The sequence below is a fragment of the Amblyraja radiata genome, chromosome 1, assembly GCF_010909765.2.
Source record: "Amblyraja radiata isolate CabotCenter1 chromosome 1, sAmbRad1.1.pri, whole genome shotgun sequence".
Taxonomy (NCBI): Eukaryota; Metazoa; Chordata; class Chondrichthyes; order Rajiformes; family Rajidae; genus Amblyraja; species Amblyraja radiata.
Window position 1 is genome coordinate 15,714,857 of NC_045956.1, and position 23,014 is coordinate 15,737,870.

Below are 23,014 nucleotides of genomic sequence, written 5' to 3' on the forward strand. Positions count from 1 at the left end.
ACATTTCTGACTGGAGAAAGAGGGGAATCAGGAATGAATGAAAAGCATCAAGCGAAACATTAACCCTGTCACTTTCTTCACAGATGCTTCTTGGATTTTGCATTTTCTGTCTTTGTTTTCTATCCACCATTGTTATGCAAAGAATAATAATCTGCACTATGCATCTATACAATGACTTCCAAGCAGGAATTAACCAGCTAATTTGTAAGGTGCAACATTTCTTTCACTTGGCTATGCTGTAATTCATGAGTTTGAAGTGTATTTAGAATAATAACGAAACCATTCGCTTGCTAATGAACCCAACAATCTATTAATTGGCTGTGAATTCCATTTTGACAGCGGACATTGATGACATGAAGATCTCTTACGTTTTGCGTGAAGGTGAAAATGCAACAAATGATGCCTTCTATTTCTCCATTGAAGACGCTGGTAAGACTTTGCTTATTACTTGGTTTAATCTACTGGCTATGTTATCGAATGTTTTTTTTATTGAGGAGTTGCTGCCGATGAATTGAGGCAGCTTCATCTTTATTACTAATATGTGGCCTATCACCTACTGTTACTATGTGAAAATATTTAAGGGCTGTGGCTCAGCGGCTGCCTTACAGTGCTTACAGCGCCAGAGACCCAGGTTCGATCCCGGCTACAGGTGCTGTCTGTACGGAGTTTGTACGTTCCCCCGTGTCCGTGTGGGTTTTCTCTGAGATCTTTGGTTTCCTCCCACACTCCAAAGACGTACAGATTTGTAGGTTAATTAGCTTGATGTATGTGGAAATTGTCCCAAGTACGTGTAGGATAGTGTTAATGTGCGAGGATCGCTGGTCGGCGCGGACTTGGTGGGACGAAGGGCCTGTTTCCGCGCTGTATCTCTAAACTAAACTAAATTGTTGAGTACATTGAAATTCATTGTAAATCCAAAAGGCAATTATATTTAAGCTGTTGATTAATCCTGATTGTTACATGAAGAGAAATCAATAATCCAGATCAAACTACTGCAGTGTAAACCTTTGTTTTGCATGTACATGCTTTCTAAGTAGGCTAATAATTATGTTACAAATGAGACAATTTCTTTATGAATTACAGAATGAATGCCAGTGTATTCCTGTTGTTTGAGCGTTTAGGTCTGAGTGAGGAGGTAATTGATTTGTTCTTTAATCCAAACCTTTAGCACAGCCTTAGCACCAAAGACTGGATTTTACAATATTTTGCAAATAAGTGGCATCACATACCATTTGCATATTACTGGATTTTTGTTTGATAGTTCGTGTTAGATATATATTTTACCTTCTACATACCATCCAGGACATAGGTGAAAGGGGCAATCAACTCTGTGTCTCCTGAATCAACCAGCATCTGAATCAGGAAGTGCCACTTAAAAAGTTTGACACTGGGCAGATACACAGGTTAATAGTAAGATTAAACGAGAACTTACCAGTTCGAAGTTTGATCGTTATTTTATGAGGAGTAACGTTGAGGGATTACGTGAAGAACCCGCCAGGACGCATGCGTGTTATTCTTCAAAGCAGCGGTGTGAAATCACAGATAACAGTAATGACCTGAACATAGTAAGGTTAGAGAAAAAAGGATACCATTTGAACTTTATGATCGAGGGTGGGAGCGGAGGGCACGTAATCCCTCAACGTTACTCCTCATAAAATAACGATCAAACTTCGAACTGGTAAGTTCTCGTTTAATCTTACTATTTTACTTCGGAGTCACGTGAGTGACTACGTGAAGATTTCAAAGCTCTGTGATTTCATGCCGTGGAAATTAGTCCATGCCTCTCAACTGCCTTAATTGACTAAGGGAGGAAATAGTGTTAACGTATTCAAACATGAATCCGACATTGAAATTCCATGATGAACTATTAACAACAATTATAGCCCCTGTCTTATGGGGTAATCATGATACAGATCTAATTTTGATTCTGCAATGTCACATCTCATTGCCTTTGTGCTGTTTAGAGTTCTCTATGTATAAGAACAAATGTCTCATAATGCATAGGCAATCACCTATTGGGTATGTACTAAACTCGATATGAGGCCTGACGATCCCGGTCTGTTCTGTTAAACTCATTCGTGGATGTAAAAAGTTATTTTACTTGTAGAAGAGGTGTTACTATCCAGCCTTAATTTATGTAAAGACTGAATTCTGTGTGCTGAGACCAATGCCATAAGCATGACCATGTCATGTGCAAGTCTATGCAGGGACAGAGCTGTAGCTGTTGACCAATTCCTCAGTAATGTTGGACTATACTCATATACCATATAAGGGAAACTAGTCCTTGGGGATAATATTAAAAATTCACCTCATGAGTTTAGGTGAGACCCGACAGAATGACGCTCTGATCCTTGCCCCAGAATACTGAAAAGGCACTACTGGCGCAGTTTGTGGCACTAAACTGAGCCCCTCATCATAGTGGAGGCTAGCCAGGAATTTCAGAACAGAGTTATGTTCGTCGTACAGTAGTGATGTTGTTCCTAGAACAATGTTTCCCACTTCCTGATGTGGACCCGATATAGTTTCTTCGTGGACTGCCTGTGAGCCACTGTATATGTTCATTGTTCGGTTCGTTAGTCCCAGGTCCGGAAATGGTTACTTAAGATTCTGCTGACGAACACATTTGTCCTATTATGGTAGGGATGATTTTCCCGCCCGTTACGGGATGAACCAACAATCTGGTTATTTCGGAACGGAGAGCCATGTTTAGTTGTATTTTGCGTAATACCCGACTGATGAGGCAGAAAGGAGGGAATGCATAGAAAGAACAATTCCTCCCCCCCCCCCCCAATGCAGCGAGAAGGCATCCATCGCTGATGCCCCAGTCTGATTCCCAAGAAACACAGATAGGCAACTGGTGAGATGCAATAGATCAATCTCGGGTGTTTCATATCATGCTACAATATCAGCAAACACTTTGTGGTCCAACATCCATTCGATGTTTGTCATGAATTTGCGTGACCTGGTGTCTGCCACTAAATTTGAGGTTACCTGGTAGGTAACTAGCTGATATTCAAATGTTTTTCTGAATACACCATTGCCAAATTGTGTTAGCCGGATTATCACATGATACTGATTTGATTCCACCCATGTAGTTAGTATATCCATAAGGACTCATCACACCCCTGCCACGGTCTGTTTCAACTACTTCCCTCCGGCAGACGTTACAAGGCCTTCTACGCCCGAACCTCCAGACTCAGGAACAGTTTCATCCCAAGAGCTATAGCGGCTCTGAACCGGCCCTAATGAGTGCCCCCCCACCCACCCCCTTTGGACAGTCTCCCTCAGATGGTCACGTCAATCAATTCAGCTTGTTTATTTATGTATTGTATTTATTTACCTTTCCTGGACATCAGTGGAGCTGCACACTAAATCTCGTTGCACTGACGTGCAATGACAATAAAAGATATATTATTATTATTATTATTATTATTATATGTCACCATGGTGGTGTTATCAATCTGTAGTCTAACATGCAGGTGATGCATTTCTGAACAGTATGATTTTAGTCCATAGAACGCACCCAACATTTCCAAGTAGTTTATGACATGTATCTGTCAATATCTTTACGAAAAACAAAAAGATGTGGTTACCAAACATTCAGGTCTGACAAACCTGAATACATTGTGCAGTAAATTCATTCGAAATTGGAAACCTTCTTGTGCATCCCATCTATATCCACAACTAGAGATGGGGTTAGTAACACGCCAACCATGAACACTGGCATCAGTTTGTAGCACCACTGAATGGTTGCTGACAATGATAGGGTTTGAACAATGCCCAATATTTCCCCTATCATTGTAATTCCGTGATTGCTTAGATTGGTAGCCTCATTGGTCTCTACACATGACCAGTATTGGTTTTAAGTGCTTATACCTTTGTCCTTGTAATTATTGGTAATACAAAGGTCAAACAGTGTGGCTGGAAAGGCCACAGTATTGCCAATTACCCTTGCTACCAGTCGAATAGGTGGTTTACTGATGTCAATGAGGTTGTTGGCCTCAGTTAAGTCTGTACCTTCCTTTGATAAGTTACCCACATGTAGACTAAGTCAAAGGTGAACCCCAAGTAGTCCTTAGTGGTGGAAGGTGTTAGCTTAGAATTAATAACGTCTATAATCCTTCCGCATAGGCACCGTATAGTAAGCATCTTTTAATGGATGCAATCCATAAAGTAGCCTATGGAATCAATTGTTTGGCAGTAACAAAGGTTTCCAATTTCGAATGAATTTACTGCACAATGTATTCAGGTTTGTCAGACCTGAATGTTTGGTAACCACATCTTTTTGTTTTTCGTAAAGATATTGACACGAATTCCAAAGAGTCGTGTTGGGATTTCCCCATGATTCCATAGCCTCTCCAGTTCAGCATGCGCTTCCAGTTTTTCTTATCGTGAAGGCACGAACGTTCAGTTCGGTACATGCTGAACCGGGAAATTTTGTGCACAAATTCAATTGTATATCCCTGAACACTAGGTAGAAAATAAGTGTTAGTAGTTATTGCACTCCATGCCTCCCAAGAAAATGTAATCTACACACCAATTTGTGTTATTTACACCTCCTGTTTTTTGGAAGAGACCAGACCCCCCTACCTCCATGGTGACCAGTGGAAAGTTTGTTTTCTTCCTTGCAGTCGCCGTAGAGGTTGTGGCGTTGGTTTTGGGATTTGGGATTTGGGGTTGCACATCTTCCACGAAGGTCTGGGCCAGGCCTAAAAGACCTCTGTCCTGTAGCCCGGCCTTTGAGCTTCCACCAGCTTCTGTGTGTCTTCCTGCTGGTGGGTGCGTGGAGGTGCTGTTGTCGTGTGTAGGAGATCCTGCCTGTTGCCACCTTTATGAGCCCTAGGGTATTGGCCTCCTTATTGAGCTCTTTTACCTGTTTTGACAGGTTGCCCCCAAGTAGTAATATTGGTGGTTTAATCCCTTCAGGTCTGCACAGCTCTGCAAATTTAGGGTTTAAAGCTGGGCGGATGGCATTCTCCTGAGACTATTAATCTCATACTCCGTATTGCAGAATAATGCCACAGCGTCTTAGCTAAACATCCTGCCTTCTGATTCCCGTTCCAATGTGTTTTCAGATGTAACTGTTCACCGTGGGGAATTTTTGAGGGATACCCATTTTCTGGTGCCAAATATTTGGCAGTAGTGTCTATTACAGCCATGTTCCTGTAGTTGTTTTTAGATGTACAAACTTGGACTACTTTTTCAGGAGGTTTCCTTGTTTTTGCACCCCTTGCACACTGATTTCTTCCTTCAGCAAAACCCCTCTTCAGAGCCAGTCCAGAATTGGCTCCCAGTACTCCCCTCTGCCGAGGGAGATGCACTGTGCAGCCCTGATAAGGTGCTGCCATGGGTGTATTATATACCCATTGTGACTAGACTCCATCTCCCAGAGTCTGTCACAGTGGAGCATGTGCTCCATAAGCCGCTCCATTTGGCCCCAGTAACGCTGGTCCCCGCGGCATTTCTTTGCAGTTCGACTTGTCAGCCAAGTCGGGCACAGCTGATCCCAACAACGGTGATCTGGTGCCGTCAGCCGCTGCTGGCTGTCCGCAACTCCGTAGTTCTTCCCAGCCAGTGCAGCCCTTGTGGACTCCTGTCCATAGTTTCCCCCTGTGAAAACCAGCACGGGAAACAAAGCATGACCGCAGTAATTCCCTTACCTGTCGGTCTTGGTTTTAAAATACTTGCCACTGCAGGGGAATACTCCCCCCCGCCTGCCGTTTTGACTTGCCAGAGTCAACGGCTCTGTCTGTGTAGTCTTCCCGCCCGGCCGTGGTGTTGATCTGGCCGGTGCGGGTGCTAAGTCCGGCATAGCTGATCCCACTCACGGTGATGCTGGTGCCTTTAGCTGCTGCTGGCTGCCCGCAACTCCGCGGTTTCCCCAGCCAGTGCAGCCCTTGTGGACTCCTGTCCATATTTTCCCCCTGTAAGAAACAGACACGGGAAACAAACACGACCGCAGTAATTCCCTTACCTGTCGGTCTTGGTTTTAAAAACTTGCCGCTGCAGAGGAATGCTCCCCCCGCTTGCCGTTTCAACTTGTCAGAGTCAACGGCTCTGATCTGTGTAGCCTTCCCGCCCGGCCGTGGTGTTGATCTGGCCGGCGCGGGTGCTAAGTCCGGCACAGCTGATCCCATTCATGGTGATGCTGGTGCCTTCAGCTGCTGCTGGCTGCCCGCAACTCCGCGGTCCTCCCCAGCCAGCTTTAGACGCAGCCCTTGTGGACTCTATTTTTGTCCAGTTTCCCCCTGTAAAAACAGCGCGGGAAACAAAAAATGACCGCAGAGTAATTCACTTACCTGTCGGTCGCGGTTTCAAATTTACCGCTGCGGGGGAACGTCGTTCCACCCCGTCTGTCGTTTCGCAATGCGTGAAGCGATATGGCACGCATGCGTCCTGGCGGGTTCTTCACGTAGTCACTCACGTGACTCCGAAGTAAAATTCAATGGAGTTGGCACTCTATAGTCAGAGCATTATACAGCATGGAAACGGGCCCTTCAGCCCAATTTGTCCGTGCCAACCAGGATGTTCATGTAAGCTAGTCCCATTTGTCCACATTTCAACCATGTCCCTCAAAACCTTTCCTATTGTGTTTCAACCATTCCCAATTAAGTGTTAAACCAAATAGTGCATATTTTAGGTTAAATGTAAATCTGCCTCTTACTGCTTTGTGCTGGGATTTCATCTCTGGTGAAAACAATGCTAGAAGCAAAGAAAATGTGTTATGATTGTGCTATGCTAGTCTCCACACAGTTTATCATCTTCTGCTGACATCTGAAATAAGTCAGCAGCAAGCAAGTGGAAGACAAACATTTAGGAAAAGCTTCCAATTCACTTCATATTCACTTGCTGACTAGAATAATTATGAGAATGTAGAATTACTTACAGCAGTTTTAAATTGCAATTATATTAGATTATCGTTACTAATTTGTTCTATGTTTAGCTGTTTCTGATAACAAACATTACACAGACTAAAGAAGGGTTTCGGCCCGAAACGTTACCTATTTCCTTCGCTCCATAGATGCTGCCTCACCCGTTGAGTTTCTCCAGCATTTTTGTCTACCATCGATTTTCCAGCATCTGCAGTTCTTTCTTACACAGATGATTGCTTTGTTGCAGAATATTGTGTAGTAACTTAATGTAGCTTTTCTTGGAATTAGGATTTTCAGACTGATTCTGCTTTCTTGACATTCCTCCTTTGTATTTTAATAGAAGCTAATTAACAAATAGTGGCACTTTTATTCATGTTCATTACACTTTTGCTGGTTAATAATTTAGAGTTGCTTGGTGGCGCAGCGGTAGAGTTGCTGCCTTACAGTGCCAGATTCCTGGGTTCGATCCTGACTACGGGTTCTGCATGTACGGAGTTTGTACTTTCTCCCCATGACCTGCAAAGGTTTTCTCTGGGAGCGCCAGTTTCCTCCCAAACTCCAAAAACGTACAGGTTTGAAGGTGAATTGGCTTGGTGTCAATGTAAATTGTCCCTAGTGTGTGTAGGATAATGTTAATGTGCGGGGATCGCTGGTCGGCGCGGACCTGGTGGCCCGAAGGGCCTGTTTCTACGCTGTATTTCTAAACTAAACAAAACTAAACTAGACTAATTCTGTACTTTGAAATGCCTGTAGCACCAGTGCAGGTTGAGTTAGCAAAACTCAGCTCCTTATACAGCCTGCCGCAAATTCACATCATCACTTTGCCATATTTTTCTGCTAGGATAGGTGTGAAAAACACCTCAGGGTAGACTATGTGAACTTCTATAGTTGAAGATATCCTCTGGTGCTTCACATTCATCTAACCTCTGGGAAATATGGATCTGGTTTCAAAAACCTTGAAAGTGTTGCATAAACGGTTATATTCAGTAATTGCAAGATAACGTACTGGAGTTTTATGGTCTGCTATCGTCCCGTTAAATTTGTAAATCATACTTCCCAATGGCCTCCAAACACTAATACTGTTGCTGCTCCTCAGCAGGGAGTTCAAGTACGGTGTCTGCAGCTTTCACCGTGCAAGAACTCCGCTAGGTTGCCCTGATAACTCAGCCTGTGCCCCTTTTCCGGGGTTACGTCCGCGCCCGGGTGGTACTAGAGCAGGGCTACGTGCTGTCCACGGGGGGATTGGGGGGGGGATTTCTGGCTCCACTGGGCACAGCGGGGGGTGGAATGCATTCTTAACAAGTAGCAATGTTACAAAATTTTGAGATTTAAAAAATCAAGTCTGCAATTTATCCCATCAGATAAAGCACAAAAATAAGTTTAATTTGACACCTAATTCACTTTCATATCTTCAGTATTAAAAAAGTTATGGCCATTTTCATACTCGGAAATTAGCATCTTGTTCCCTATTGATTTTCCATTGACTTAACACAAAAGCTGTGATCGAGGACAGTGAAATGCCCATAACTTTCTTAAAAATTAAGAGAACTGAAAGAAATTTTCAGTTATTATAGATTGAAGCATTCTGAAACAAATATGAAACAATCTTACTTGGATGACCTGAAATTAAAGCATATAATTAGTTAGTTACCCAATTGTAGCTAATTCCAAACTTCAATTACTAGATCTAAACATCTATCCATTTCTTAAGAAAAGATTAACATTTTTAATTAGCCTAAGTGTCCAAATAACATTCACAAAGAATTCACAATAAAACATGATTTTTAAATCTCATTTACATTAATTTATAGGCCAAATGGAAGGAATTTAGTGTTCAATTGCTGTAAATTAATGGCCATTTAAATCAGCTTTTGAGTGGGATCCTGTGGAACTCTGTGGAACGTGCTGGTTTGGAACGTTCCCATTGCAGTAGATTTGTACCCAATATGCCCAGAAAAATATTGTCGGATTTAATGGGGCCCCAAATTAGCTACTCGCAACATAAAACTTTGTATAAAGGGATCTTAAGAAGCGCGTTTTAAAGTAAAAATAAACAACCTAGCTTCCATTGTCCCCTGTATGAGATCCGTCCCATTGTCGGCGGTCGCGGGTTTCGAGGATAATATTTAACCTACTATAACAATTAAATTAACAAATTAAGTTTAAAAATAGCTGCAGCGAATGAACCTCGCAGCGATTTTTCATCAGCAACTAAGTAGGCTGAACAACCTCGATTTGAATAGCCAAGGGAAAATCGCGTTTTAAACCCGCCCCCCTCTCAACGGCGCCAAAATCACACACACACGGGCTTGGACAGATCTGCAGCCCCGCTGAAGGTAGGTTTTGCAACATACCTATAACAAGGATGGGGGAAATATTTATCTAATGTTAATTTTATTAGTTTTACTTGTACTGTAGTGGCCGTTTGTTTGAATTGTTTAGTGTTGTAAATAGCATTGTAAATAATTGAATTAATCTACAGTGTATTTTTGGTTTAAAAAAAAGATAACTCTGCCTGTTGACACTTGAAACCAACGTTGATATGTTGACCTCTTGGGCAGTATCCCGGAGACTGAGTGCTGCCCTTGGACCACATCTCAGCATGCGTTGTGACTCCAGGAAAGGAGGGAAGCAAATTAGGAGTGAAAAAAGGCTAACAAAAACGGAGCAGCTGTACCTCTGCCGTTCTGCTTCGCGCCAGCAAGAGGCTAAAATGACAAAGGATTAAGTAATCTTGGTGAAAACAATTATGGCCCACTGTGGATCGGCTTCCAGTGTTGACATGCAAATGCATGGCAGTAGAAAGTGACAGGCTGACTGACATGTCTGAAGGGGAATGCCAATGGGTGGGGGAAATGTGGTCGAGGATAAAAGCAAAACTCTGAGGAGCCAACAGGAAAAGGTTTTGTCAGCTTTCTTAACCTTTCAAGGGATCAAATGAAAATAAAGCATTTTAGTTTAGTTTAGTTTAGTTTAGAGATACAGCGTGGAAACAGGCCCTTCGGCCCACCCAGTCCACACCGCCAGCGATCCCAGCTCATTAACATTATCCTACACACACTAAGCACAATTTATACTTATACCAAGTCACTTAACCTACAAACCCGTACGTCTTTGGAGTGTGGGAGGAAACCAAAGATCTCGGAGAAAACCCATGCGGTCACGGGGATAACGTACAAACTCCACACAGACAGCACCCATGGTCAGGATCGAACCTGGCCCTTTGGTGCTGCAAGCGCTGTAAGGCAGCAACTCTGCCGCTGCGCCACCGTGCCGCCCTGTAGTTTAGGTGTGTGTGGTATTGTGTGCGGAGGTGGCGCCGACAGACAAAGAAGTCGAAGCCAAAGAAGTCGAAGCCAAAGAACTGAATAGAAACGAGGCCGAAACGCCAATGAACCGAAAGAGTCCGAAGACGAAACGCCTACTAACCGTAAGGATGGGACGCTTAAATGCAAACTAACTGAAAGGGCGGGACGCCTATATGCCAACAAACCGAAAGGCTGCATCATCTAAAAGCAAACTTACCGAATGGCCGCTCTGTCGAAACGCCACCTACCCGAAAGGCGGCGTCGCCTACAGGTCAAAGGACCGACTGCCGCTCAACAGAAACGTCCAATAACAGACTTGGCGTTGCCAGGGGGGCGGGAAATGTCAGCGATTGGTCCAGACCCCCGCGTCTATCACATCACTGTGAAGGCATGAACATTGTCCCAAACCTCCGCTCCACCCGACCCGCAGCCCGCGGAGGGTGGCCGTGTGAGAGTGGGGGCTGTCCCGAGGGATGCACACCTTCAGCCGCTTTCAACTTGGTGCTTGGGTTCAGATTGCCCAGTCACCTATGCCTTGTGTGGGAAAATTAACCCCACGCTCCCGTCTCCCCCTTCTCTCTCCCCCTCTCTCTCTCTCCCTTCTCTCTCTCCCTTCTCTCTCCTCCTCTCTCTCCCCTCTTGCTCCACTCTTCTCTCTCTCCTCCTCTCTCTTCCCTTCTCTCTCCCCTTCTCTCTCTCTTCCCCTTCCCTACCCCCCCCCACCCGCTCTCTATCCCTTCTCTCTCTCCCCCCTTCTCTCCCCCATCTCTCTCTCCTCCGTCTCTACCCGCGGGAGCGTCCCACAGTCATTGACCGCGATGCACCGCCATCGGACCCCAACCCCCACACTAGGGTGACTTGCCCCCCCCCCGACCCCCGGACTTTGACACCCACACCAGGCTGACTTTCCCCTGCCGCGGGAACAGACGTTTTATTTATTACCGTCTCGGTGTTTGCGGAACGCACCCAAGCTCCCACGCACAAAACAGGCAGCATCTCTGGAGAGAAGGAATGGGTGACGTTTCGTGCCGAGACCATTCTTCAGAGTGCTTCTGAAGGGTCTGGACCCGAAAAGCCACCCATTCCTTCTCTCCAGAGATGCTGCCTGTTCAGCTGAGTTACTCCAGCATTTTGTGTCTATCTTTTGTGTCCATCTCCGAATGTAAGAACGATTTATCCATGTAATACATGATATACACCAGTTAAATAACCAGGTATAAATGTATATCATGTATTACATGTATAAATCGTTCTTACATTCCGGAACATGGTTAATTAACTGGTTGCATTATTTCCCTGTCCTAACAGCCTTTGTTTTAACCGGTGATTACATCCATTCCATCCCTCCCTCGCAAAGATGTGGGATTTCAATTTGAGCGCACTTGTTTGATTAGATGCAAGCGGCATGTACGGCGTCTCTCCTTGGCTTCGACTTCTTTGCTTCAGCTTCTAGTCTGTCGGCGCCACGACCGGGTACCGTGTAGTATGGTGCTGCTTTTTAGGTAAATAAAATGCAGCTAATTGAAATATAGTTAATTAAATTAATGAGTGCAATTTGCCTGGGAGTTCTTAGTTTCTGCTCAGAGTGAGTTCTTCCAGGAGACATCATCTCTTGCTATGCGATTGGCAATTGTCCATCAATTCAGCTCCATATTAAAGTAAAGCTTTTATCATAGTGGAGTCTGATCAATTTCTCATTTTTCCAGTCAGTCTCTTTCCTCACGGCTTCACTGACCCTTTAGATTATTTTTCATTGAATTTTTTGTAAGTGGATAGAAGTTGTTTTAACAAAGGGACAGATATCAACTGAGTCCTTTAAGAGAATAAAGATCTTTGATCATTCTTTAGGAAACGGGAGTTCCTCGCTTCCATTATGGATGAGGCTCTCACTAGGGTCTCCTCGATATCCTGCCGCTCCGCTCTTACTCCCCCTCCTCCCATTCGTAACAAGGACAGTCCCCCTTATCCTCATCTTCTACCCCATCAGCCGTCGCATACAGCATATAATCCTCGCCACCTCCAATGGGATCTCACTACTGGCCACATCTTCCCATCTCCACTCCTTTTTGCTTTCCGCAGAGACCGTTCCCTCCGTAACTCCCTGGTCAACTCTTCCTTTCTCACCCAAACCACCCCCTCCCCAGGTACTTTCTCCTGCAACTGCAGGAGCTGCAACACCTGTCCCTTTACATCCCCTCGACGACTCCATCCAAGGACCCAAACAGTCTTTCCAGGTGAGGCAGAGGTTCACCTGCACCGCCTCCAACCTCATTTACTGTATCCGCTGTTCCAGGTGTCAACTTCTCTACATCGGCGAGACCAAGCGCAGGCTCGGCGATCGTTTCACTGAACACCTCCGCTCAGTCCGTCTTAACCAACCCTGATCTCCCGGTGGCCCAGCACTTCAACTCCCCTTCCCATTCCCAATCTGACCTTTCTGTCCTGGGCCTCCTCCATTGTAAGAGTGAGTCCCACCGCAAATTGCAGGAACAACACCTCATATTTCGCTTGGGTAGCTTATACCCCAGCGGTATGAACATTAACTTCAGATAGTCCTTGCTTTCTCTCTCCATCCCTTTCCCCTTCCCAGTTCTCCCACTAGTCTTACTGTCTCCACCCACATTCTATCTTTGTCCCGCCCCCTCCCCTGACATCATGTCTGAAGAAGGGTTTTGACCTGAAACGTCGCCCATTCCTCTCCAGAGATGCTGCCTCACCCGCTGAGTTACTCCAGTATTTTGTATCTACCAAAGATCTTTGACGCCAATGTTGTCCTGATATTTGCCTGTTACAAGTCAAGTCAAGTCAAGTTTATTCATCACATACACACATGTGCAGTGAAATGAAAAGTGGCAATGCTCGTGGACTTTGTGCAAAAAACAAACAAACAAACAAACAAACAAACTACAACCAGAATGGAACAGAATCACATATTCTTTTACATATTACATATTGTGGGAGGAAGGAAAAAGGGAAACAAAAAAACCCAGCAATTTAAAAAAAAACAGTAGAATGGTACAGTAAAGTTAGTCCCTGGAGAGATAGGAGTTTACAGACCTAATGGCCTCTGGGAAGAAACTCCTTCTCAACCTCTCCATTCTCACAGCATGGCAATGGAGGCGTTTGCCTGACTGTAGTAGCTGGAACATTCCGTTGCAGGGGTGGAAGGGGTTTCCCATGATCATATTGGCTCTGGAGTTACACCTTCTGATGTATAGATCCTGTAGAGGGGCGAGTGTAGTTCCCATAATGCGTTCGGCCGAATGAACTACTCTCTGTAGAGCCTTCTTGTCCTGGGCAGAGCAGTTTCCAAACCAAATCGTGATATTTCCGGACAAGATGCTTTCCACAGCCGCTGAGTAGAAGCACTGGAGGATCCTCAGAGACACTCTGAATTTCCTCAATTGCCTGAGGTGGTAAAGGCTTGCCTTACTCACGAGTGCTGCGGCGTGTGATGTCCATGTCATATCCTCAGAGATGTGGACTCCCAGGTATTTAAAATAGCTCACCCTTTATGACTTAGCTGTTATTAATGGAAATTTGACATCTAATCTTGATTTCCTTTCTTGATCAACATTTTTGAATCACAAAGTCGACCATATAATTGCCGAATTCTCCTAGTATAGAAAGATGAGAAAACTGCAGCAATATATATATATATATGTGAAAGAGGAAAAGGGTTGACTCAAGCAAGTAATGGTGTCACAAACACATGGATTAGAGTTTTTCAGAGAAATACAATAATGCAATAGAGGAAATAAAAAAAATATGGATTGAGAAAAGACCTTTAGACGTTCAGCACATTTCAAACACAGAAAACTATTATTGGTTTCATAATATACTTTGCTTCTTCTCAAATACATTTTGAGTAATTACAACACCATAGAAGCAACAATGACAAATTGAAAATAATTAAAGATGCTGAGGTCTGAAGAAGGGTCTTGACCCAAAACATCACTCACTCTTTCTCTCCAGAGATGCTGCCTGGCCCGCTGAGTTACACCAGCATTTTGTGTCTATCTTTGAAGATTCATCAGTGTTAATTTGTAATTTCATTATTTCAGTAAGTCATGTCCCTTGGCTCAAGTATCAATAGATTAGTACAGAGGAATCCATGAGTATGTCATAGAGCCATGGAGCATGGAAACAGGCCCTTCGGCCCAACTTGCCCGTGCTGACCAAGATACTGCAACTATGCTTGTCCCACCTGCCGCATTTGGCCCATATCCCTGTAAAACTTTCCTATCCATGTACTCCCCAAATATCTTTGAAATGTTATCATAGTACTATGTCAATGATTTGGATAGAATGTACACGGCATGATTGGCAAATTTGTAGATGACACTAAACTGTGTGACATAGTAGATAGCGAAGATAGTTATCAAAAATTACAACAGAATCTTAATTAGCTGGGCAAGTGGGCTGAGGTAATGGTTAATAGACTTTAATACAGATAAGTGTGAGGTGTTGCATTTTGGAAAGTCAAACCATGCAGGACCTTGCAAGTGAATGGCAGGGCTCTGATGTGTGTTGTGGAGCAGAAGGGTTTAGGCATGCAAGTCCATTGTTCCCTGAAAGTGGCATCACAGGTTGAAAGGGTGGGCAAGAAGTATTTTGGTACATTGGCCTGCATCACTCAGGGTATTGTGTTTGGAGGTTGGAATGTTCTGTTACAATTGTACAAGACATTGGTGGAACAGTGTTCAGTTTTGGTCACCCTGCTATTAGAAGGATGACATTATGCTGGAAAGAATGCAGGGAAGATTTACGAGGATGTTGCCAGGACTTGAGAGTCTAAACAATAGGGAGAGGTTGGGCAAACTAGCTATCCCTGGATCCCATGTATTCTAACCTTCCAGAGCAACCTACTACTTGGAACCTTATCAAAGGATTCTTAAGGCAAGATCTCTCACAGACAAAACCATGCTGATTTTTCTTAATTACTTCCTAAAAAGTGAAAATATCATATCTCGCAGAGTCCTCTTCAGTAACCCCCACAGATGTGAGGCTCACTGGTCTATCGTTCCCAGGCCTTTCCTTGCAACCCTTCTTAAATAGAGGCAACACATCAGCCTTCTGGCACCTCACTAGATATATATGCATGATGTTTAATGATCATGCATATACTATCTCAGCCAGGGTTCCTACAATTTCTTCTCTAGCTTCCCATTGTGTCCTCAGATTATCTGATCAGGCCTGGGAGATTTATCCATCTCATCCTCCATAGAATGTCCAGCACCTCCTTGACCGTAACAAACTGTCCTCAAGGCATCTCCATTATTTATCCCAAATTCCCCAAGTTGGGTGCATGGCTGTAGCTATGCAATGCTGCTTATAGTTTATTTTCTGTTACTATTGACAGGTAGTTGAGGCAGGTACTATCGCAATGTTTTAGAAACATTTAGATAGGTACATGGATAGGACAGGTTTAGAGGGATATGGGGCAAATGCAGGCAGGTGGGACTAGTGTAGATGGGACATGATGGCTAGTGTGGGCAAATGGGGTCGAAGGGCCTGATTTCATGCTATTAGACGGACTAATTTTGACATAAAAACCAGGAAGTGATCAAAAAGTAAGTGATCGAAGTAAGTGATGAATTGTAGCTAAAGTTTGGAAGACATACATCATTGTTAAACGGGGCAGTTTATGGTAAGGGTGTGCATAATAAAACTGTAATTTTAAAGGATAACCAGGTATGAATATACATACAGTACCTGCATACCAGACTGCTGGCAAACGAGTAACCTTGGCAAGCATACAACTGGAAGGGACTTGCACTTAATTTGCCAATGAGACAGTCACCAATTGCATTGTGGTGAAAGCAGTCAAATGCCATTGTAGATTAGCATCTAGTTGCACAACAATATTGAGCTTATTTCAGCGTTTGCCCTGTTAGGCAGCTTGGCAGGAAGAGGACAAGAAAGATTGATTCGAGCAATTTGCCTGTTTTGTTATGGTAATCGCCCATACCCGGCATATTATAACACAATCTAGACCTGTCATGGGGAAAGGTATAACTTATGTTTAAGATATGCCCGAGAAATTAGAGTCAATCTAAGTTTAAAACGTAAAAATGCATAATTGTTTAAATTATAGAACGTTCAATATTCACTGAAGTACTAAGTTACCCTGCTGCATGTATAACCTTGCCTAATCTGATTTGTCTGGATGTAATGCTAGATTGCCCTCAAAGTGACAGATTTTCCTCACAAGGTTTTTAGTGATATGACCTGGTAACTGATGCTGAAATCAGCGGCCATTCTTTGCTGTAAGGAGCACTGGTTGAGGAAGCACTGTTAAGATAAAGTTTATAATATCACCTTCATGATTTCTTTTGTTCTTTCATCAATGTGTAAGGGAAACCATAATTTCTAAACTCCACAGGTGCAAGCAAGCAATGCTAGAGTTTCAATAAGCAACATGACATCAGTAATATAATGTCTTGGGAGACATGTCTGGCGCGCTTTGGCTGCCGCTGCTCTCTTTTCACACTGTGTTTTTGATTTTCTGTTTTTGGATTGAATTCTGTTTTTAATTTGTGTCACTGTGATGTCTTTAATTACTTGTTTTATTCCGATTATATGTTTTATTCCGATTACTATGTAAGGTGTCCTTGAGATGTATGAAAGGCGCCCATTAAATAAAATTTATTATTATTATTATTATACCATGACTGATAGATTGTTAACTCTTAAATGTGTTTCTGTGGTAACTTATTCCTGATATATTTCCTTTATTTTCTTCCTGTGGAATTACCATTTAATTTCTATAAAGCATAATCACATTCCCTTGTTTCCAGCGATGTGGAAGTGCATTTAATTCGAAAGTCATTGCAAATATTTTTAATGAACATGTTAAAAATAACACAGATCAAATACTCAAAGCTACTGCTAGTTGTCATTGCATATGAAGGTGTCATATCTACAAGAAATAGTTAGAGTGTAGGAAGGGACTGCAGATACTAGTTTACACTGGAGATAGATACAAAATGCTGGGGTAACAGCGGGACAGGCAGCATCTCTGGATAGAAGGAATAGGTGACATTTCGGGTCGGTTCTGAAGAAGGGTCCTGACCCGAAACGTCACCCATATGCCCATATAACAATTACAGCACGGAAACAGGCCATCTCGGCCCTTCTAGTCCGTGCCGAACACTTATTCTCCCCTAGTCCCATCTACCTGCACTCAGACCATAACCCTCAATTCCTTTCCCGTCCATATAACTATCCCATTCCATTTATTCAGAGATGCTGAGTTACGGCAGCTGAGTTACACCAGCATTTTGTGTCTATCTTCTTAGAAATAGTAAGAGTATACTTATTTTAATTCAGAGTTATTTCCAGTAATAAAGAGGAAGAAGATTAGACTTTTTTGCCTTCCATCACAGTGAGGAATGTGGGGAATCCGCTGTGGTGGATGTTTATGTTAACTTTTATGTAGTTGTGTGTCTTGTTGCTTTTTTTCCGTATGGCTGTATGGTAATTCACATATCACTGTACCTTAATTGGTACATGTGACAATAAAAGACCTTTGAAACCTTTGAAACCTTTAATTTGAACTAATTTAGAAATAGATTATTATCAGCATATAAACTAATGAGCAATACTTAATCTGTAGCTACAGGTAGTTTGTGAGCCTTAGTATTGAATTTGCTCCAAATGCCTATCACATCCATTAAATATGGAAACTGAATAATGCCGTGAATTCCTAAACAGAGATTTTCAAGTTACAACTTCTCTCTGTAATAACACGGCTAGACCAAGTCTGTGAAATGTTTGTCCATTTTAACTTAGATATGAATTTCATTGACATCAGTTATCTAAAAATTCACCAGTGATCAGTAGTGCTAAATGCACTCTATGTTAGTAACAGCACATTGGAGGAGGCAGACAATAAATCATTACTGTAAACAGATGGAGTTTTTAGCATGACTGACTGGGTATGAATTTCTAACAACCTGATTTGCTCATTTTGCACCTGCTACTTGCATATAAAACTCACCAAATATACCTTCAGAAACCCAAATTCATATTTACCGCTGAAAAATATGGGATATTTGATACACCAAATCTGACCTGCGGGCATTTCTTTTATTGGAACACTCAAATTGCAAACAACATGAATATGCTGGCTCAGACCATCCCTTCATACCGGGTCTATTTTGATGATTTATTATGATTTGGGGGCGGTAGTGGATAGCACTTGTGATATGCTCACCACTATGACCCTGATGTACTTCTGGCCAGTCTTTAGCGTCTCCTGTTGGGGTCAGCGCAATATTATGGTCCTCAACATCCAAACAGACAAAACCCAATGGATATATCTGCAAAGTAGATTTTTGCTTCAGATTTATTTGTAACCCCCTTGAAGTCAATAGCCTCAAACTGACGTCATGTTCCCTGGATGCTGTTATTATCCACAACTTATCCAAGACTCCAGTCATTAAGAACAGAGTGTATAAAGGGTCACAAGTGTCGGAGTAACTCAGTGGGTCAGGCAACACCTCTGGAGAACATGGATAGGTGATGTTTTGGGTCGGGAAAGGTTTTTGTTATCATACCAGTGCTCAATCCTCTCACTCAATAACTATAACTCTACTCTCTACAGTAACTAATATAGAGACAGTAAGTGTTTAAGAAGGAACTGCAGATGCTGGAAAATCGAAGGTACACAAAAATGCTGGAGAAACTCAGCGGGTGCAGCAGCATCTATGGAGCGAAGGAAATAGGCAACGTTTCGGGCTGAAACCCTTCTTCAGATAGAGATAGTAAGATATATTTTAGCCTTTAGAATCTGCTCTGTCATTGAATGAGAATAAGGATGACCTTTATTTAGCTCCATCTTGGCTTACAAAGAAACAGGCATAAAATTACTAGCTAAGCCAGACATATTCAGCTTGGTATTCTATCATGTGAGAATCATTTCGTTGTACCCATACTGCATTTCGTTGTACCCATACTCAGTATTTGTGCAATGACATTAAAGTTGAATTGAATTGAATGTGAGAATCAGGATTGAACTGTACAGATATATGTGGAGAAGGCATTAGGAGGACTGTTATTCTCACAACTTTTGAGAAGCGGGACAGAAGCACACAATAAAATAATCATGCATGGGTTCTGATGGAGTAAGTTTGATTGGCCAATTTTTTTCATTCTGAATTTTCTTATGCACCAAAGAGCTATCCAGAAACTCCAAAAAGCCAAAAATATTTGCCTTTTGAAATCTACCATTCTGAAGTAGATATACATTACAAGTTTCTAAACCAGTGGCTAGTTTGTTGAATGGTTTGTTTCATGGAGTGTGATTTTCTGGTCAGAGGTTAAAGACGCCACTACTCGATCTGTCTGCAGAACACATATATCACATCAGTGGATTATTGAACCAGTATGTACCAGCACAGAAACCAGACAGAAGCCTATATGAAAATAAAGTGAAGTTGTAACAGGCCACTTCACACCAGTGAGAAACTAAGTATGGGAATCAGATCTGTTTTGTACAATTACCAAATATTATTAAACACAACAGCCGGCAGCTCAACTCAGTTTCTTCTCAGATGGACAAAGGGTTCCACAGATACATTAATGGATTGCCACAGCTGTTATAGTTAGGTTTATAGTCCTATTTTATTTATATATGCTTTTCTCCTTTCATAGTGCCTACAGTAACTAAAATCTAGACATAAGGATATAATGCCTGCTGCAGGAAGGTAAATGCAAAATATAATGCTAGTTATATTAATTCATAAAGTTGAAATAAATTAAACATGGTAGTATGTTCAATCTGAAAAGTAGAGCATTTTTGATATTTTTGTACATCCGTCAATGTAAACCACTTCAGAGATAAGTTATCATGGTGACTTTATCGTTATCAAAGTACTGTATACTAACTATATGGAGCTAATTTGATGACTCTAAACTTAGTTTTAAATTGTAGAAGCAGAATCGTCTATTTGCCAATAACGATTCCTTTAGCAAGAACCTGGGTGTGATTATTATAACATTGACTTGCCTTATGCACCAATTAATTAACATTTACATGAGAGAATAACGTTCTGCTTCAGTAACAGCCCCTGAAAAAAAATGTTTTGTTTAATACCTCTAAAAATCTAATTATTATTGAGGATTATTCTTGCCTGCCTTGCGGGGTTATGTCTCTCTTTAGTTATTTGTGGCAGTAATATTGATGGCCCATGCAGTGCCTGATGTTTTGAGATCAGCACAGAAGTATTGACACTTGAGACATTAGTCCTGTAAGTTTGTTGCGTAATTACTGGGAGATCTATGGTGCATTCAATTTTAGGACAAATCTTTTCTTCAATGGAAGAATTCTATGAAATGAAAATGCTGAATAATGCAACATGATAATTGATGATGTAAAGCAATAGACTTTTGCTACATGCCATGATAGATAATAATACTCAGAAAAATTATTTCCCATTGACAGAGCATGATTGTTTGAACAGTTTAAAGGTCACCATTGCCTGTACACCAATATTCCCATGTTGTCAAGTGCATAATCTGTATTCTGACTTCATAACAAAGGCATATCTTCAACCAATTCTACAGTATATATATATATTGTTCAACTCTGCAAATTCACAAGGCAAGCATGCCACCGACATGCACGCATAAGCATCTGAGTGCCAATTAAGCATTCAGAATTTGATTTTCACATTTTCTGAATTTCTGAAACAATCAATGCACTTTCTTCATTGATAATCTGTGTTTCCTGCTACAGCGATTTTGTTTTACCACTGCTTTGTCCTAATTAAATTTGGTGGTGAACTGAGGCAAACACCAAGTATATATTGGATTAAAGGCATCTGTATAATGTTAGTGAACTGGGAATGCAAAGAGTAAGCTCAAATCTCACTTGGATCAATAAATCTAAAGTAAACTGTTGGTATCTGTGCAGGTATAGGAGCTTGTGAAGCCGTTAAACTTGCAAAGATCCCAGTATGTTCACTAATCTCATTACCTGGTGTGGTCTAGACCTTTCTCAAGTTCCACACCATTACAATTTGCTCTTTAACTGCCCCTATCTGAGCGGTGCTGGCAATGGCCATTCATCTCATTGAGGCTCCAGAATGCAATTCTCTGCTGCTGCTGCTGCTATGTGACTTATGTCTATTATCACATCGGATAGGGGTGAGCTGGTGAGGTGGAATGACTGCTCTCTGTGAACAAAATTGCTCTGGGCTTCTGCTACCCCGACTATTTCCTTTGAGATTTGGTCATTGTCAACCGAATCAAAGAAGAACAGCCCACCAAAGATGATGGGGTTCGTAAAACATTTTACAAGTACAAGGAGCACCTTGAAGACCTGTTTTATGGTGCCATAAATCAAACTGGTAGAAAGAGGCATTTACTGTAACTCACTGAAAGGTCTAATAGCAAGCAGAGACTGTAAATACATTCTTAAGTGGCATTTAATGGATTCCGTGTCCGGTTTAAAATAATAGGGAATGCTCTATAATTACCGAGACCTTCTGAAACATCTGTTTTAAGTTTTTTTTTGCAGTTATGCTTATTCCTGTTTGATAGTCTTTGATGGAAAAAAAATTTGTGTGCATTTGTTTAGATGTTTGTCTGTTTTTGTGTTTGTTTCCTTATGACATAGAAGGAGGCCATTTGGCTCATGAAGTCTATTGCAGGTTTCAGAACAAACCCACTCTCCCACCTATATTCCCTTCACCTGCACACTCATAATTGCCGATTCAAGAGAAGACTTTGATCTTCGCACCAGACCTACAGTGAGACTAAATTATAGGAGCCTATTCAACAAACAACTAGTATATTTTTGGGATGTGGGAAGAAATCAGAGCACATGGAGGAAACCCATAGGGAGAACATGCAAACTCCACACCGGCAGCACCAGAAGCCAGAATGGAGCCTTAAGGCCCTGTCCCACTTACGTGTCCTTGGCACGCAAATTACGCAATTTCATGCGTACGAACAGTCGTCTGGAGCACGTGACGTCATTTGAAGATGGACACAAAGCTGGAGTAACTCAGCGAGACCAGCAGCATCTCTGGAGAGAAGGAATGGGTGATGTTTCATGTCGTGACTCTTTCTTCAGTCCGAAAATAAGTGTCTTGACCCGAAACGTCACCCATTCCTTCTCTCCAGGGATGCTGCCGGTCCCGCTGAGTTGCTCCTGCATTTTGTGTCTATCTTCAATTTTCTTGGCCCCGCTCTGGGAGTGGGAGTGGGGCGGATCCAGACCGCAACGGCCGTGAGCCGCAGGCCGAGTTCGGCGATCGTTTGCCTGCTTCTGCTGCTGTTGAAGGTGAGACGTTGCGTCGCGCCAGGGTCTTGGGCCTGTCCCACTTTGGCCGTCAGTTACGCGACAGGCCGTTGGCGCGCAAAGATTTTGTTCGCTACAAAAATTTCGGAGCCCCGCGCGATGTCGCGCACAACTACATACCCCTCCGTGCTTCTCAGTGGGACCAGCCCCGCACGGCCACACGATGCCCGTGCACCTCAACGTGACCACGAGGTCGAGTAATTTGCATGCCAAGGACACGTAAGTGGGACAGGCCCTTTAGTTGCTGGAATTGTGAGATGCCTTGCCCCCCAAGATCAGGCGGTGCTGGGATGCCCTGCAGCCCGATAGATTGCTAACATTCACTGACAGGGATCAGACAGGAAGAAAAGCATTTAGGTAAAGTGTTTAATGAATTGTTTATTGAGATTGATTCTTGTACTTGAGGAAGGCACGCAGGCTAATTTTGTGGCTGTTTTTGAGCTGCCGTCACAGGACCTTGAAACTTCCAACTTAACCAAAACTGGCTGTTAGAATGGTAATTTAATATTTCATTTGAAGGATGA

At 42.6% G+C, this 23,014-nt stretch overlaps 1 protein-coding gene across 1 annotated transcript in view; it reads left to right on the forward strand.

The window, feature by feature from the left end:
* The window catches only part of frem3 (FRAS1 related extracellular matrix 3), a 144,373-nt gene that overhangs the window by 12,996 nt on the left and 108,363 nt on the right, over nucleotides 1-23,014 (forward strand). Inside the window, 1 exon segment of the mRNA XM_033018180.1 lies at nucleotides 340-429. Coding sequence (XP_032874071.1) covers nucleotides 340-429 — 90 coding nt within the window.